This window comes from Carassius carassius, chromosome 40 (genome assembly GCF_963082965.1).
Source record: "Carassius carassius chromosome 40, fCarCar2.1, whole genome shotgun sequence".
In the NCBI taxonomy this organism is placed as follows: domain Eukaryota; kingdom Metazoa; phylum Chordata; class Actinopteri; order Cypriniformes; family Cyprinidae; genus Carassius; species Carassius carassius.
In genome coordinates this window covers 20,784,747-20,804,061 of record NC_081794.1, presented here as the reverse complement: position 1 = coordinate 20,804,061, position 19,315 = coordinate 20,784,747, and the positions used below count along the sequence as shown (strand labels likewise).

Genomic DNA, 19,315 nt, shown 5'->3' with positions numbered 1-19,315 from the left:
CGGTTGTTTTTTTTGTCTCTGAAAACTTCAGCAAGGTTGACATCAGTTTTACAAAAAAGTAAGCCATCAAAAATCTAATAAAATTGCTGTTTCCATTATATAAACAATTTGCATGACAAGGACCTTGTTACAATTGCAAAAAAGACTTTGCATAATCAGTGTGCGCATAGAAGAACGAGAAAGAGTTAGCGAGAAAGAGAAAGTTTCAAGTAAACATCTTAATAACCCCCTTTAGAGAATATACTGCCATATGCCCAAATCCCATTTTAATAAAACCCCTATTTCTTTCTCATTTACCAGTTTCTGCGGGATCTGTTCTTTGGAGATGAAATGTTATTAAATTACGCAAGTGAATAACTTTGGGGTGTCTGTCAGTATCAACACTTAGCGCTGGTGCCATTGAACAACTTTACAAAAGTAAAAGAAAGACATCTCAGCAGGGTTCTGGCCCTAATATTAGGTCCTCTGTTCAAAGCGAGCTGTGAAATATATAATTCTGTATCATTGTTCTTTCTTTTCTTCACTTGTCGAATTATTCGCCGAGTCATAGTGACACTTCTCAACACATCTGCGTGGAAACCATCCTCTAATTCGAACTCCAGCTGCAGCGAGAGATATCCTTTTAAACATCAAAATTACACAACACTTTTAATTGCTGAATTTGATCATATAATATGTTGAGAACTTTACCTTTTGCCTGTTCCTCATTCAACAATTTGTCTCCATATATCCACCATCTATTGATTAAAAATCAACATATATATATAAAAAAAGAGAATATATATATATATATATATATATATATATATATATATATAAAATACTCTAAACAAAATTATCTTAAAACATTATTGTTCAAATGTATGTGTTTTTTTTATGTTTTATGCTCACCAACGCTGGATTTGTTTGATCAAAAATAGAGTAAACACAGTAAAATTGTGTCACAATTTAAAATAAATCTATTCTATTTTAATGTATTGTAAAATATAACAATTGTTCAATGTATTCCTGTAATGGCAAAGCTGAATTTGATAAATTTCAACAACTTTTAAAATGTCACACGATCCTTTGGAAATCATTCTGATATGCTTATTTGGTTAACAAGAAATATTTAATATGATCAAAGCTGAAAGCAGTTGTGCTGATTAATAGTTTTGTGTAATACACAATACATTATTCTTTTTTTTCTTTTTTTTTTAACATTATATTATATTATATTCCCCATTGGAAGCTATGGACCATTAAAGTAATTAAAACCAATGGCTCACTTTGTTCCTCTTGTAGCAAAGATGGTCTCCCCCTTTGTGAGTTTGATCCTGGGTTCCTCTGTACAAGGTGTCCTAAAGAAAGTGTTCAGTCCCTTTCCCAAAGGGCAACAAGCACCATTATAGTCCTCCACCACTCTGTACTCAGCCTGTGAAGCAGACGGTCACATGTGTGTCAGTCCTTGCTGTCCTAAATAAATGCTGCCCTCTAGTGTTTAAAAGGGATTCCGGCAATACTCACACTCCTCTGACGTTTATCATGTTTTTGCTTCAGCTGCTCAATCTGAATAAAGAGGAAATAAAAACTATCATTACAAACTGAGCTATAGAGTTGAATAGAACTGTAATACATTACATAAAGGATGATCAGTAATCTGTATTATGTTGAGTACATACGGTTAGTGTATACTGGTTACACTTCTCATGCACAGGCCATGTGACTCCATCTCCTAAGGGGGCGCCGGACCAGGTGAACACCTGCTTGAAGTTCTTCCATCTGCTGCCCAAGTTATAAGGGAAGATGAAGTCTTCACCTGTTTGGTAGTACTGGATCCTGTCTTTGGCCTGGGAACACCGAGATTCTTGCTTTCATGTAATAAAACCCACATGACTTCCTGAATTCAGAGGTGGTCTTTTGTCTTATACTTCCATTAGGTTTCATCTAGCCACAAAGACTGAATAAACACATGATTTGAATATTCATAGTGTACGCGTGCATTTGGAGAGCCAATATTTTTGTGCTGTAAGCTAAACTCTATTTTAAATTGCATTTGGCTATTGTTTTGTAATTATTGTTACATTATGAATGTTAAAGCCTCAATTAAAAGATTACATTGAAATATAGATTTTTTTTAAAAATTAATGTTAATTTAAGGACAAAAAAGTTAGATTACATCCCATTTCAGTTACGTTTCAAAATTACTTAAATTCTGGAGGACTACACTGCTGCTCAAAAATTTGTGGTCAGTATTCAGTAATTTATTTTACAAAAAAAGCAATTACTTAATAAAATACTTTTATTTAGCAATAGAGCATTAAATTGATCAGAAGTGTATAATTTGTAAACTTTAAACATTTTCAAATAATTGGAAATAAATGCTGTTAATCAAATAATGTAAATGCTGTTAATTAAATAATTTTGAAAAAAGAATCACAATTTCCACAAAATATTAAAAATCTAAATAAATAAATAAATAATTATGAATTAAAGTGTAATAATATTTCAAAATAATACTGGATTTTACTGTAGTTTTGATCAAATAAATGCAGTCTCGGTGAGAATAACAGACTTCTTTCAAAATATAAATATATATTTAAATCTGATCGACCTCAAACTTTTGAACAGTAGTGTATATTGATTTCCAGCGGTCTAGATTATCGAATTTGAAGTTCTGGTGAATTAAAAAGACATTCAGCGCCTAAATGTGTGTGTATTTTGATGAAACCAAGCGCTCATAGTTCAGGGAAGTCTTTAAAGGCCTACTCCTGAGAGAGAGTTGCTGTGTATTGGCTTAGGGGAAGAATATTGGATTAGGTCACCTCATTTAAAAGGTAAGAATACTGGAAAACAAGCTTACTTTCTCCTCGATCCATGCTTCTATTGAGGTTTTGTTTCGAAGAATCACCTTCATCTAAAATAAAAGATGAATTTCTGATCAACATTCACGGTGGGGAATATAAGAAACATCCTTACAAGCAAACTACGGATTAAACAGACCTTATTTAATTTGATATGAAAGAAAATAAGTAGTGCTGCCAAACGATTAATCGTGATTAATCGCATCCAAAATAAACATTTTTGATTACATAATATATGTGTGTGGGGGGTCACGTGATGACGCCGAGCAAGATGGCTGATTAGGTTGAGGGCTGCAGCGCCACGAGATAACATTTTGTGTGAATATATAGGCATCCGCAGTTTATTGCATTGTTTTTTTCCCCCGCAAGTTGCCTTAATAAGCGTCAACCACTTTCGATATGCCAAATCCCCGGAAAAACGAAAATGCGTCTCAACATCAGCAAAGTGCTAGGGCTACCGCTAGCTCAAAAGCTGCCTACGCCTCTCCTGTATCCCCAGCACGTGAAGATGCGGATGAGTCCATCTCGACTGCTAAAATTCACGAGCTTCTTCAAAAACTATCAGATGAGCAAGCTAAACACTTTGCAGATATTCGCAAGGACGTCACAGAAACGAGAAGAGCAGTTGAGGCGATGGAGGGTAAGCTGGCCGACATGCTAACCAGGATAAATAGCGCGGAGGTGCGTCTCGATATGTTAGAGGAGGCGGAGAAGCAGCGCAGCGTCGCCCCCCCGGCTTCTGCTTTGGAGGTTGAAAAATTGAACGCCAAACTAACTGAATACGAGGATCGGGACAGGCGAGTTAATTTACGCATTTATGGGTTTCCGGAACGTGTGGAGGATAAAGATGCTGTATCGTTTTTGAAGGCCACTCTCCCCGAAGTCCTTCATGCTGAATTTCAAGGGGGCTTAGATCTGGAGCGTGCTCACCGGTCGTTTCTACCTGCCAAGCCCGGTGCCCCTCCAAGGCCATTTATCGTGCGGTTCTTGAGGTTTCAACAGAAGGAACGGGTGAGACAACTCGCTAGAGAAATCGGGGATGTCCGTTGGCAGAACAACAAGATAAGCTTCTATCAAGATTTCTCGAAGGCCACGCAGGAGCGAAGACATTCCTTCCTGGAGTGTAAACGCCTGCTTCACTCAGCCAAAATCCCGTTTGGCATCGGCTATCCTGCAGTGCTTTCATTTACAACGCCGGGTGGAGTTAAGCATCGTTTTGAAGATCATAAGAAGGCCTTGATATGCATCAAAAACCTCTAAAATGTTAAGCAGAACAATCATTCTTATCCCCGGCCATTAACGTTAGCGGTGATATTCCTCCCCGTTCTTTATTTTTTATTTTATTTTTATTTGTTACATATAGGCCTACATATATTTTTTTTTTTTTTTTTTTTTTTTTTTTTTTTTTTTTTTTTTTTTTTTTTTTTTTTTTTTTTTGAAACTTTAAGACTGATTCGGGCAAGATTATATACAATATATGTCCGTTTTTCCTGTTTTTCCTCTGATGTCCATTTAAACTAGCATTCCGAATTTTATAAAGCTGGAGTTTTTATTTTATTTTATTATTTTTTATTATCAATATTAACTATTTTTGATGTTTGTCTCGCATCACTATCTATAATATACTTCACTGCATGTCTCCCACTTTATTCATTTATTGCCTTTAATATTATTTTTGCAGTGGTATTTTTTATCACAATTTGTAGACTGGGCATATTGGTAACAGTATTTTTTTTTTTTTTTTTTTTTTTTTTTTTTTTTTTTTTTTTTTTTTTTTTTTTTTTTTTTTTCCCCTCTCTCTCCTTCTTTGTCTGCCCGAGTTATAAGTCATGTGTGCAGGTTATGTTGGGTAGGGGGTCTGTAGATTTCGTGTCTGTTAACGATATAGCACCGCTGTTAGATGGCGGATGTCTTTAATGTGTTCACACTACTGCTGTTCAGTTGTTTGCTGATGGGTGGCGCTGCTGCCGCACTTGAGTGGTCAGAAAGTTCTCTGAGTTAGTTATCCAGTTGTGGATTTTCAGGAAGGTTCGACAGTTTCAGCTTCCTCACCTTCCTCTTCGGTTTTTTTTTTTTTTTTTTTTTTTTTTTTTTTTTTTTTTTTTTTTTTTTTTTTTTCTTTTTTTTGGGTGTTTCTCTTTTATGGATCCGGTTCTCTCTCGTGCTGTTGTTGGGACAACTCTTTCTTTTTTTTTTTCCTCTTTCTTTGTTTTTCACAAAGCCTTCTAGCATATGACAGCTCTTAACCTTATTTCAGTCAACGCCAGGGGTCTGAACGTTCCGCACAAAAGAACCACTGTACTAGAATTTTTTCGTAAGAAAAATATAGACTTTGCTATGATTCAGGAATCACATTTATTGGGCAAAGATGTGGGTCGATTAGCCAATAAGTTTTATCATTCTATTGCAACTTCATCTGCAGCAACAAAATCTAAAGGGGTAATGGTATTGTGTAAACGTAAACTAAAATTTGATATGATTGACTCTTGGGCAGATGATGCAGGGCGGATAGCTATAGCAAGGATCTGTATGGATGGGAAAAACATTGCACTTATTTCTGCTTATGCCCCTAATGTATTTGATCGTACCTTTTTCCATCTATTAACTAAATCCTTGCTTGATCTTACAGGATTTCACTTAGTTCTTGGGGCTGATTTCAATGCGGTGTGGGACAGCAGCATGGACAGAACAGGCGGCAGCGAGACTAAAGACCAACATCTTGCATCTGAGGCGTTGCGCCACTGGGCATCCGAAACGGGCATGGTCGATATCTGGCGTTTGTTAAACCCTTCTTTAAAAGACTATTCTTTTTACTCAGGGAGACATAAATCCTTTTCGAGACTAGATTTTATCTTTGCCTCAAAAGATTTATTTCAAAATATTCAAAATGCGCATTACATTCCGGTGACCTGGTCTGATCACAAACCCATATGTTGTTCAGTCAAGGTTCGCCCATTTTCCACTAAAGCCCCCAGATGGCGTCTTAATACTTCTTTACTGCGAGATGAGTCTTTCAAAGCTCAGTTTGAAACAAATTTTAGTGAATTTTTGGACTTTAATGTTGGCTCTGTTCTCGATCCAAGGATTCTTTGGGAGGCCATAAAAGGCTTTATAAGGAGTAATACCACTTTATATGCCTCAACACAAAACAAAGCTCATGCAGCTAAATTGGAAGCTTTAGAATTAAAATATACGTCCCTTGATGCTTCCCTGCAACATAATTTTAATGATTACACAGCCCTACAAAAGGAATTGATCAAAAAAGAGATTAACTCTCTTCTGAGGCGTCGTTCAGAATTCCTCATGCACAAAACCAGACAAACTTATTATTTTAACTCCTCAAAACCCAGTCGCTTACTGGCAATGAAACTTCGGACGGATGAGCACTTTGCTGATATCTTTTGCATTAAAGACAAAAATAACACTATACAATGTGACCCAAAGAAAGTAAATGCTGTTTTTGCCTCCTTCTATCAGGAGTTATATAATTCGGAAAATAATTTTGATAAAGATGTCTGCAATAATTTCCTGAAAGATGTTAAACTATCTCATCTCAGTAATGATGACGCCATAAAATTAGATCAACCAATCACATTACAGGAGTGCGAGACAGCTGCTAGGGACATGCGTAAAGGTAGATCACCAGGTCCAGACGGAATACCACCCGAATTTTATCTTACTTTTTGGCCCCAGATTGGCCCGCTTTTACTGGAGATGATTTTATATTCTGTTAGAGAGGGATCATTTTCTAGGGATGTTAATTCTGCATTAATTTCACTGCTTCTTAAAAAAGGAAAGGATCCAGCTGATTGCGCCAGCTACAGGCCTCTTTCGCTTTTAAATGCAGATTTAAAGATTTACGCAAAATTACTGGCCCGTCGGCTTCAAGGCCATATGACAGAACTGGTACATAGTGATCAAACTGGGTTTATAAAGTCTAGACTTGCTACAGATAATGTTAGAAGACTATTACACATTATACATGATGCTCAAGATTTAAATTCCCCTGCTGCTGTCCTTTCACTAGATGCAATGAAGGCCTTTGACCGCCTGGAGTGGCCATTTCTGTGGGCAGTGCTAAAGGTTATGGGGGTTGGTTTGCCGTTTATTAATATGATTAAGGTCCTGTATAAAAACCCAACAGCTGTAGTACTTACGGGCAAAATTAGCTCCTCCCCATTTGCTGTCTTGAGAGGATCAAGACAAGGATGTCCTCTTAGCCCTCTGTTATTCGCCCTTTCTCTTGAGCCACTGGCACAAGCTATCCGTGGTTCTCCCACAATCTCTCCAATTTCCATTAGAGGTACACACCACCATGTTTCACTTTATGCTGATGATATTTTATTGTATATAAATAACCCAGTGCAATGTATCCCACATATTTTGTCTACCTTCGATCTTTATGGCAAGCTCTCTGGCTTCAAAATTAACTGGCAGAAATCAGCTTTACTACCCTTAAATCAGGCAATGTGCAATACTCCCATCCCTGCATCTATTCCAGTTACTAATAACTTCACTTATCTGGGGATAGACATCTATTCCTCCATACAGACAATTATTAAAAACAATTTTTCTAAAACACTTAACAAAGTGGTGGCGGATCTGGACAGGTGGTCTAACCTTCCAAATTCGCTCCGTGGCAGGGTAGCCATAATTAAAATGAATGTTCTGCCCAGAATCAATTTTGTCAGCTCAATGCTCCCCCTTCCCCCACCCCCTAAATATTGGGGCAAATTGCACTCAGCAATAAGTAAATTTCTGTGGCATGGCAAACGACCTCGTATTAAGCTCACCACCATGCAGCGAGAAAGGCAGGCTGGTGGCCTGTCTCTCCCAAATTTTAAGTTCTATGAGTGGGCCTTCACACTTAGACCTCTTCTATCCTGGTTTCACCCTGATGCTCAAGTCTCTTGGCGAACTTTAGAGGAACGGATGATAGCTCCATATTCTTTTACTAATATTTTGTATGCAAAAATCTCACCCCATCAATGCCGTTTGAAATTTGGTCCCATGATTTCATATTTACTTTTGGTATGGAGGAGGGTGGAGAAATTGGCTGGTTGTTTTTCTATCTGGGACCCACACTTTCCAATATTTAACAATGAGAGATTGCTGATTGGCGGTTGTCATATTCGATTTCCTGATTGGGAAAAAAAAAACATTTGTACACTTGGGGATATTTATGGGGAGACGGGGTTACTTACTTTTCAAAATATTTGCATCAAGCATGGTATACCACGTACCTCCTTTTTCTTTTATTTGCAGTTGAGATCGACTCTAAAAAGCAACGGTGCCCCCTTACAAGCTCCGCTCACATCACATCCAATTCGAAAATTGTTTTACTCTGTCGGGAGCACTAGGGGTTTTGTATCAAGACTCTATTGGCTCTTGCTGCGATATGCTTATAGACCTCTGGCGTTGGACACAGTGTGGAGGAGAGATGTTCCAGATTTGTCACCCGCATTTGATTGGGATAAAGTGTGGATCAATATAGGTTTATCATCCAGAAACCCTGATCACCAGCAAATTCATTATAATTTTGTACATAGGGTTTATTTCACCCCTAGGAAGCTTCATTTAATGAAGGTTATTGACGATCCTACTTGTACTTTCTGTTCTGCTAAAGTGACTGGCAGTTACTTTCACATGTTCTGGGAATGTTCCCCAGTGGCTGAATTTTGGAAGATGATTGCCTTTAACCTCTCTAAGTTGTTTAAGATTAGACTGCCTTGTACGCCTGCTACACTTATTTTGAATGATTTGTCAAAGTTGGGATTGACACTGGACAAGAAAAGAGCATTGTTGGCTGGACTTACAGCTGCTAAAAAACTACTTGCCACACGCTGGAAACCTCCACACTCACTCTGCTTTCGAGCTTGGCTTTTAATGTATTTGGATATTGTTTACTTGGAGTTGTCAATAGCTAGAGTCCACGGTGCCAAAGAGTCAGCAATAGAGGCTTGGCACTCTTTGCTGACCACTCTCCGTGGGCTTTAGATTTAATCTGCGAGTGAGATATGGGGATCGGGATCCAAGGGGCGGGTGGGTTCCACATGGGATTTTATTTATTTTTATTTTATTTTGTTTCTTTTTATTATTATTATCATTATTATTTTTTTTTTCTTTTTTTTTTTTATGTTAATTATGCTTCATTATATATGCTTATGTATAGGCATGTATGTAAATGGATGTATTTATACATTTATATTCTATTTCTGTGAAGCATGTCTGTATGTTTTTCCCTAAAGGAAAAAATAAATAAAAATTTGATAAAAAAAAAAATAATATATGTGTGTGTACTGTGTGTATTGATTTTGTATATATAAATACACATACACACACATGTTTGTATATATTTAAGAAAAATGTTATGTTTATATTTTACACACATATATTACGTAAACAAAAACTTATTTTGGATGCGATTAATCGTTTAACACTAAAAATAAGTAAGCGAGAGAAACCATGTCCTACCTGAATAAAAAACAACATCCCAACAGCAATAGTGGTACCCAGTGCCAGTCCCAGTGCAAAGAGAGTGGCTGCAAATGCTGCGATGCTGAAAGGCATGATGGGATGGTGGATGTGCCGAGCAGCGCTCATGTCAATCTTTACAGTGCTCCAGCCAAATGAAATCTAAAGCCAAGAAAATGGACAGCACATCATCACGACAAGCATGAGTAAGAAAACTCAGCTCAAGCATTATTTAATCATAAAATGTATGAACATTTTAATAGCAAGCATATAGAGGTAATATTTAACATTACATGTACATTATGTGTCAATGCTACAGTTGTTGCATGCTATTAGAATTAAAGTGTGAGACAACTTACGCGATCATAAAGTTGAGTGTACATGGTCATGATAAATATTAGCGCAGCATGTATGCAGCCCAGTGGAGCAAGCAGAAGGAAGCTCGTGAAGTACGCATGGTTCAAGTGACCACAGCAGTTGTTGATCCAGGGACAATGATGATCCATCTTCATCACACACCTGAGGGAAGAAACCAGTTTTATATTCATTATACGTTTTGGACATATAAAGCACATAGTGGTTTAATAATAAATGAATCCTTAAAGGGATTTAATTCAAATAAACAGTCATCAATTACTCATGTTGTTTCAAACCTGTATAACAATTTTCGAGAATGATGGGGACTTTTAAATTAAATTAAATGTATGCATTTAGCAGATGCTTTTATCCAAAGCAACTTAGAGTGCATTCAGGCAAACATTTTTTACCTAACATGTGTTCCCTGGGAATCGAACCCACAACCTTTTGCACTACTGATGCAATGCTCTACCACTGAGCCACAGGAACACTTTTATTGTATGGAGCATAAAAAAATACATTTTCCAAGAAGACAGTCATACAGGTTTGAAACAAAATGAACAAAATTGTAGTTTTTGGATAGACTATCTCTTTAAAGCTGAAGTTCCCATCATCAAAATGAAGACTGATAATAATAATTTGTTTTCAGACAGGCTTCTCAAATATGCCACCTATCGGCCTTTGCAGACCAACTAATAGTCCTACAAATTATTTGATAATTAATATATTATATAATATATAATTAAATTACTTATAATTGTCTAAGCATATTAAAATGGGATAGGAAAATATTTGTTTTTATTGATCTTGTATCGACACACTTCAGCTTTAAAATGCATCATTATTCATAGAAACTAGTCTGTTACCTGTTACATTTGCGACAGTGATGTGACCTTGGGGCTTTATAGCCTTGGCACAATCTACAGAACTGTAAGTACATTATATCTGGTTGATTCTCCTGTTAGAAAACACAGACAACAACATAAGTCATATTAGACATGCTGATTGAAAACACACAATATCATTCAACAGACACATGCTTTAAAATCTTTTGATACTATACTGTTAAAAAGTTTGTGGTCAGTAAGATTTTGTTGGAAAGAAATTCATATTTTTATTCAGCAAGGATGCATTCAATTGATTAAAACTGGAAGACAAGACATTTATAGAGTTACAAAATAGTTATATTTCAAATAAATGAAGTTCTTTGGAACTGAATCCTAAAAAAGCATCACATTTTCCACAAAAATATCAAGCAGCATAACTGTTTTCAATATTGATAATATTAGGAAATGTTTCTTGACCACCAAATCAGCCAATTTGAATTATTTCCTTAGGATTATGTAAACCAGAAGACTGGATTAAAGCTAGCTGATAAATCAGCTTTGCTATAACAGGAATAAATTAGATTTTATATGAATATCATTAATATTTTATAAAAAACAGTTATTTTAAATTGTAATAATACTACTGTTTTTTATTTATCAAATAAATGCAGCCTTGGTGAGCATAAGACTTTTCTTTCAAAAACTGTAATATTCTGAAAACAGCCCATAACAGACTTACCGGTTTCCACTCCAGAGGAATGTAACCAGGGCCTACAAACATGGCATTAAAGTAGTTGTAAAGAATGAGGACAGTCCAGTTAATGAGCATGATGAAGTTGATGCTGCCTCCTGTGGTGTCCAGTGGCCAGTACCAGATGATGGAGTCCAGTATGGCCATGGAGGAGCACACGCTGATGACCGTCAGGGCGATGATCGGACCCCAGTGGAACAGCCTCTTGACCTCATGGAGGTTCTCAAACACGATTATAGCAGACAGAATATTCATTGTTTCGGTGGATTTCAGTGTTTTTAAGGTCCTCAGTGTAACAGATGAAATAGTCAGGCGTGTTGTCTGTGTTTACTGCAGTGACTTAAAGAGGTCAAAGGGCATCTTTTCTGTCTTCTCCGAAACAGCCAGCGATCGGCTACGTCATCAGTCACAGGGGCCAGTCGTTTCTTAGAGGTCCAGACTCTGTCAGCGTGTGGCATCCTTCCGTACTTATCCTCTGATCCCCCTATCCTCGAGCTAAAGCCAAGCCAGCCATCTGAAGAGAAGAAAACAAGGAACATGGAAGAGGAAGACAGAATCTTAATGACTCACCTCACACAAAATGTTAACAGGGCAACCATAATTAAAGTTAAATCACCACAGTTAACTTTTCATCCAGTTTATTTCTGTACAATTTTATAAATGAGTATCTGTATAATAGCCACATCTATCTATCTATCTATCTATCTATCTATCTATCTATCTATCTATCTATCTATCTATCTATCTATCTATCTATCTATCTATCTATCTATCTATCTATCTATCTATCTATCTATCTATCTATCATTTACCCATTCATATCTATCTATCTATCTATCTATCTATCTATCTATCTATCTATCTATCTATCTATCTATCTATCTATCTCTTATTTACTCATTTATATCTATCTATCTATCTATCTATCTATCTATCTATCTATCTATCTATCTATCTATCTATCTATCTTATTTACTCATTCATATCTATCTATCTATCTATCTATCTATCTATCTATCTATCTATCTATCTATCTATCTATCTATCTATCTATCTATCTATCTATCTATCACCCATTCATATCTATCTATCTATCTATCTATCTATCTATCTATCTATCTATCTATCTATCTATCTATCTATCTATCATTTACCCATTCATATCTATCTATCTATCTATCTATCTATCTATCTATCTATCTATCTATCTATCTATCTATCTATCTATCTATCTATCTATCTATCTATCTATCTATCTATCTATCTATCTTATTTACTCATTCATATCTATCTATCTATCTATCTATCTATCTATCTATCTATCTATCTATCTATCTATCTATCTATCTATCTATCTATCTATCTATCTATCTATCTATCTATCTTATTTACTCATTCATATCTATCTATCTATCTATCTATCTATCTATCTATCTATCTATCTATCTATCTATCTATCTATCTATCTATCTATCTATCTATCTATCTCTTATTTAATCATTCATATCTATCTATCTATCTATCTATCTATCTATCTATCTATCTCTTATTTAATCATTCATATCTATCTATCTATCTATCTATCTATCTATCTATCTATCTATCTATCTATCTATCTATCTATCTATCTATCTATCTATCTTATTTACTCATTCATATCTATCTATCTATCTATCTATCTATCTATCTATCTATCTATCTATCTATCTATCTATCTATCTATCTATCTATCTATCTTATTTACTCATTCATATCTATCTATCTATCTATCTATCTATCTATCTATCTATCTATCTATCTATCTATCTATCTATCTATCTCTTATTTAATCATTCATATCTATCTATCTATCTATCTATCTATCTATCTATCTATCTATCTATCTATCTATCTATCTATCTATCTATCTATCTATCTATCTATCTATCTATCTATCATGACTTTCTGAATTCAGAGGTGGTCTTCCATTAGGTTTCATCTAGCCACAAAGACTGAATAAACACATGATTTGAATATTCATAGTGTACGCGTGCATTTGGAGAGCCAATATTTTTGTGCTGTAAGCTAAACTCTATTTTAAATTGCATTTGGCTATTGTTTTGTAATTATTGTTACCTTATGAATGTTAAAGCCTCAATTAAAAGATTACATTGAAATATAGATTTTTTTTTTTAATTAATGTTAATTTAAGGACAAAAAAATTTGATTACATCCCATTTCAGTTACGTTTCAAAATTAATTCTGGAGGACTACACTGCTGCTCAAAAATTTGTGGTCAGTATTCAGTAATTTATTTTACAAAAAAAAGCAATTACTTAATAAAATACTTTTATTTAGCAATAGAGCATTAAATTGATCAGAAGTGTATAATTTGTAAACTTTAAACAATTTCAAATAATTGGAAATAAATGCTGTTAATTAAATAATGTAAATGCTGTTAATTAAATAATTTTGAAAAAAGAATCACAATTTCCACAAAATATTAAAAATCTAAATAAATAAATAAATAATTATGAATTAAATTGTAATAATATTTAAAAATAATACTGGATTTTACTGTAGTTTTGATCAAATAAATGCAGTCTCGGTGAGAATAACAGACTTCTTTCAAAATATGTTATATTAAAATATAACAAAATATCTATCTCTTATTTAATCATTCATATCTATCTATCTATCTATCTATCTATCTATCTATCTATCTATCTATCTATCTATCTCCTATTTAATCATTCATATCTATCTATCTATCTATCTATCTAATTTACTCATTCATATCTATCTATCTATCTATCTATCTATCTATCTATCTTTCTTGGTACCTACTTTGGTATTTCTTTAATCTTCATTATTTTATCACTGCCAAACTTGTCACTGTCACTTCATTCTTTTATTCATATGGAATGTGAACAAATTCAAATCTGACATTGTCTATTTTAAAAAATACACTTTTGCTAAAGGCTAGGCCAACTGTCTTCACAACACAAATATGCAATAATACTATGCTTACCCATTTGCGTTCTATGTTCTATGTCAAATAAAAAGGCCAGTTTGTTTAGTGATGTCATTATAACATAAAGCAGGGCTAAAGAGAAATCAGGATTATTCAGAGAATGCAATGGTTAATGTTACATGTCAATTATTGTGCTTCACTGGTTGCTTTTCTTGTGTTCTCATGGCACACCCAAAGCTTTATTTGTATGCTCCTGTATTACATAATTTAGGTTAAACTTACTTGACCTGATTCTTATTAGTTTTGGATGGTGGTTAAACAAATAACATAACAAGATTTTTAACATGTCCAGCACCAGAAGAAACTCAGAAACTCTATCAAGTTGTTGTCAGTCTGCGTGAACTGACCGGTTCTCTATTACACAACATCCCATTTGAATGCAATCTGATTTCAGAATCCATTCAGTGTAGCTTTACATTAACATTACACTGAAATACAAAAAGAAAATAGAGGCTAATTGCAGAAATTAGCTTTATCTTTATGACCAATCCATAAAATATCAGCTCTTATCAATGACATATGCTAAAAAGGTCAAGGTTACTAATAGAGACATGTATCAAGTCTTGTATCTTTCATTATGACGGCAGCAATATATATAGCTATGATTACTGAAGAGATTGTTTTAAAAATGAAAATGAATCGTTAACTTACCTCGACATTCCCTTGTGAGAGATCAGAGTCCAAGAAAACTGAAAGTCACGCTTGATATGAAAATCAATGGCCTTGCTATTTAACCCCCTTAATATTGTCAGAAGCGAAATATTTTTTTTCTTAATAACTAAAACATAATTCAACGAGAAAGACGATACACTTACACGAGCTAATCACACCACAGCGGAACCATTTACAGGAAGAGCTCGTGAACAAATTCCCGCGACACCACCCGGAAGTGACGCGGACGTCAATAAGAAGCAGACACAAGCAACAGTGTGTAACGCAGCACAGTTCATCCCTTTTTTAATCTTTTAAAACAAAAAAATAAGACATGTCTTCGGACTTTGAAGCGTACGAGCTGGACTTTGGCACCCTCACCGCGGAAATAACCAACAAAATCGGAAGAATACCCAAACTAGCCGGTGGTAAGTGGCTTGTAAATGAGCTAGCAAAACATTGATGTCAGGAAGACCTAAATAAATAATTGAATGATCAATTCCTTCTGTTGGTGTGTCCGGTTGGTATGTTATTTAGAAACGTCCCATATCATTTGTCAAATAGCTATGGTTCCGTGAGGGTCACGGTGTCTCCAGTGATGTGTGAGGATACAGGATTTGGGTGACATGGATCTTGGATGTCATGTTGTGTTTGTTGGAGTTAAAGAGTTGGCTGAAGTAGAGAGGAATACAAGTCTGGAGCTCACAGCATTAAACTGCACACAGTACAAACAATATACAGTGAGACAGAGACGCAAGACACTATTTTGACACCCTGTCTGTGTTGCTGACATCATTATAATTAACAATGACAGCTGTCATTTTTTGGGGTGTATTCATTATTCTGTACTGTGAAACAGACTAACAATAAAATGTCATTATTCCCAAGCTGCTGTTATGAACATAACACAACAACAATAAATACTGTCAGACCTAAAGACTTGAATATAGTAGGTCAGAAATATTTGACATATTTCATATTGTGCATTTCAAGCCTGACGGTCTAACATTTCCATAGTATCAGATTGTGTTTACTCTTACACTTTATTAAGATTATTACATTAGTCATATACTTTTGCATTTTATTATATTATTGAGGAACAACAATATATTTAGCTAAACTTGTGTCGTGACCCTTCAGGACTTGTCACGTGATCCTTCAGAAACCATTTTTGATATGCTGATTTGGTTTGCAAGAAACATTTCTTACAACTGTCAATGTTTTTGTAACCTTATAGTTTTGTGGAAACCGCGAAACACTACTATTTAAATGATCAAAAATAATTCTGAAAAAGTTGTATCACCATTTCCTCAAAAATATTAAGTAGCAAAAACATTGATAATAATTACCATTCTTAATAATTGAGGACCAATACAAACTGTAATAAATGAGCAAAAAATCTGCATATTAGAATGATTTCTGAAGGATCATGTGACAGTGAAGATTGGAGTAATGGATACTAGAAATTCAGGTGGTCCCCTGCAGTGTCACCACAGAGCCCCTAGAGGTCGTGGACCCCTGTTGTATCCCCCTTTAGGTCAGCATCTATAGTATACTGTATCACATACAAATTTACACAGGGGCAGTTTATGTTTATGTATTATAATCACAATGTTAAAAATGTGCTACAGCTGGGACCCTTTAGGATTGCAGGTTGTCATAATTCTACTTCTGCATCTGTGAATCTACTGCTGCTTTACTTGTTATGAGCATTTAATTATTCAGATCAGCTGAATACGTTGCCATGGGGACGATGCTATTAGATAAGTGTGATGTTGGATAGGTGAGAGAACGCCCAAAAATAACTTTATTAGAAAATCTCATCAAACCTGTGTTTATAAAGCACTTTCTTTCCAGTCATTCAAAGTGCCACAGAAGCCCATAAGAAATATGTTTCATGCTCTTAGGGTTTGGCTGATATGATTTGGCTGAATCGTAGGACGATAGCAGAGGAAATTCTCCTCAGGATGCTTTTGAAATCAGTTCAAACTTTTTGTTTTGGTCACATTTTGAACTTTAGAAATGCAGTTCAGTTTCAGTTCAAAATCCAATACATAAAAATAATTCAAGATCTTGTTCTGACTTTGCAGAATTGAAACTAAAAGTCAGTGAAAGGTAATGAAAGGTTACTTTCATACAGTCTGGTGACTTTAATGTAAATGATTGCTTTAAGTCAGTATTAAACCTCAGGTGTCTGGTCTCATGATAACCTGATGTACTTGATGATTCCCGGTGCTTCTATTGTACATCAACAAAAGGTGAGAAGGATTAATCATTTATTCAGAATCATGCAGCAGCGTGTGCTCAGTTCTATAAGCCCTGTCAAATAATTGCAACACGATTGGCTTTTCTTTGCATTATTTAAGCATATTGAAAAGAATGAGAATGTGTAATGTGGTGAATTGTTGAAGCTTAAATTGCTTCTTTAGAGCTTGGCACAAGTTGGCAGAAACAAACAGCGTGTCATCAGACCGGCCCACCACCAGCTGCTAAATGTATTTAAATAAGTCCACTGAATCTGAACAAAGCCATAAGCAAAGCATACTCATTAGTGATGGCCAAACCTTCCTCAGTGTTGCCAGAGGAGTACGGCTCTTGGATTCAAACCTCAATTATGCCCATAAAAATCACTTTTTCTCTTTCCTAGGTACACAAATTTGTTTGCGACAAACAATGGCTTCAACAAAGCGGCTTATGCTGTTGTTCTCATGGCATTGTTCAGTGTCACATGTGTAGAAACATCGATAAAGACCAGTGGATAGATGTAATGCCCTTGGCCAATTTTTTTTTTTTCGCTCAACAAACCGCATTCATTCACTTGAGAATCTCCAAGATGTATTGTTTTGTTGAACAGCGCAAAACCTGTAGTTGCGAAACATGAATTTAGATTTGCACAAAGAGAAAGAGCAATGAAAAATTGAGTAGAGATGCAAAGATGCATCTTCCAGTCAAACTTTTCTCAGTGCAACGCTTTGCCCAAAGAGCACCTGACCTTGTGGTTCTGCCCCATGCTCCTGCAATAGTGAGATATATATTTCAACCTGCCCTATGCAAGGGGTGAATAGAGAGGCCCCAGTGTTTGCTCACCTTGTAGAAAATCGCCCCTGGCTGTTTACACTGTGTGGGCTGTGAAGTTGCACACAGATTTTAAAAATGGATTGATGACCACCAAAAGACATTGGAAAGCCAAAGGGCAAAACAGAAGTTCACTTTAGTTTCCAGCTTATTGACAGCTTCCCGTTTGATATCACTTGATGTTTTTTTTTTTTTCATGATTAGTGCTATCGTTTGACATGGTTTGATGTGCTTTGCTGGTCTTGTTAGATCAGTAGATGTACTGATGTTCTTCCAAGGGCTTATTTATTTATAGCGTGCTTCTATCATTACAAAATTCGTATTATAAATGAATAGTTCTGGTTTTGGATGCTAACTGGTCAAGACAACATTTCAGCTGGACTAAAATATTACAATTTAAAATAAGTGTTTTATATTTTTATATATTTTGACATAATTTATTACTGATGGCAAAGCTGCATTTTCAGCAGCTATTATTAAAGCTATTTCGCTGATTTGGTGCTCAAGTATCATTTCTTATTTCATTTTTTTTGTATTGTATTATAAATAGAAAGTTCAAAAGAACAGCTTTTATTTAAAATAGAAATCTTATTATACATGTCTTGATGGTCACTTTTGATCAGTTCATTGCATCCTTGTTGAATAAATGTATTAATTTCTTTCAAAAAAATCATAGACCCAAATAACTAATTATTTTATTTTATTTCATTTCATTTCATTTCATTTCATTTCATTTTATTTTATTTTATTTTATTTTATTTTATTTTATTTTATTTTATTTTATTTTATTTTATTTTATTTTATTTTATTTTATTTTATTTTATTTTATTTTATTTTATTTTATTTTATTTTATTTTATTTTATTTTATTTTATTTTATTTTATTTTATTCAATCAAATACTATAATGCACTGATGCCTAAAATTGCTTGTGGCAGAAAAGCGGTTTATGTTAGTGTGTATTTTTTTATTATTTGTTATTTATAATCTTTTTTTTTTTTTAAGAAAGAAGTAAATATTTATAATATTGGTGTCATTCATTTTTTTAGCATTTTATGTGGTTCCTAACAACACCCCCAAGATTACAGCCGGTCTTATTTTTAGAAAAAGCTTCATGAACATGCTTGGAGAGTTAGATACAATGTACAGCATGTATTTCATCTTCCAAATAAACATTAGTGAGCTGATATAGATGCAGAGGAGCAAAGGGAAAATTGGTCATGCTCTATACTTTGGCCTGGCTCGTACCAGTGGATAAAACCAATACACCTCAGTGTAGTCGTTCAGAGTGGGTGGCAGAACGGCAGAGTTTGGCGTAGCTGACAT

General features: G+C 34.8%; 2 protein-coding genes across 6 annotated transcripts in view; one reads left to right on the top strand and one right to left on the bottom strand.

The window, feature by feature from the left end:
- Window positions 1–19: 19 nt before the first annotated feature.
- Window positions 20–15,101, bottom strand: LOC132122357 (palmitoyltransferase ZDHHC6-like). The gene is made up of 11 exons (XM_059532535.1): window positions 14,917–15,101; window positions 11,241–11,766; window positions 10,541–10,632; window positions 9,677–9,836; window positions 9,318–9,479; window positions 2,843–2,896; window positions 1,662–1,829; window positions 1,507–1,548; window positions 1,269–1,414; window positions 691–737; window positions 20–602 (listed from the first exon to the last, which is right to left on the bottom strand). Exons 2-11 carry the CDS (start codon window positions 11,505–11,507, stop codon window positions 502–504), a joined length of 1,239 nt encoding a protein of 412 aa, XP_059388518.1. The 5' UTR covers window positions 11,508–11,766; window positions 14,917–15,101; the 3' UTR covers window positions 20–501.
- Window positions 15,102–15,113: 12 nt separating this feature from the next.
- The window catches only part of vti1a (vesicle transport through interaction with t-SNAREs 1A), a 125,542-nt gene continuing 121,340 nt past the window's right edge, over window positions 15,114–19,315 (top strand). For 4 of the 5 annotated variants that reach the window (XM_059532540.1, XM_059532541.1, XM_059532537.1 and 1 more), the window contains exon 1: window positions 15,114–15,344. In XM_059532540.1, the coding sequence (XP_059388523.1) occupies window positions 15,251–15,344 (94 nt within the window). In that variant the 5' untranslated portion in view covers window positions 15,114–15,250. The remainder of the gene's footprint in view (window positions 15,345–19,315) is intronic. The other variant, XM_059532538.1, reaches the window with a different exon arrangement.

Coding starts and splice junctions, on each gene's coding strand:
- LOC132122357 (XM_059532535.1), bottom strand. CDS start 11,507: ATGAATATTCTGTCTGCTATAATCGTGTTTGAGAACCTCCATGAGGTC. Junction 9,837..10,540: donor CACTGTCGCAAATGTAACAG/GTAACAGACTAG, acceptor TTCTTCCCTCAG/GTGTGTGATGAAGATGGATC. Junction 1,415..1,506: donor ATGATAAACGTCAGAGGAGT/GTGAGTATTGCC, acceptor TCTGCTTCACAG/GCTGAGTACAGAGTGGTGGA.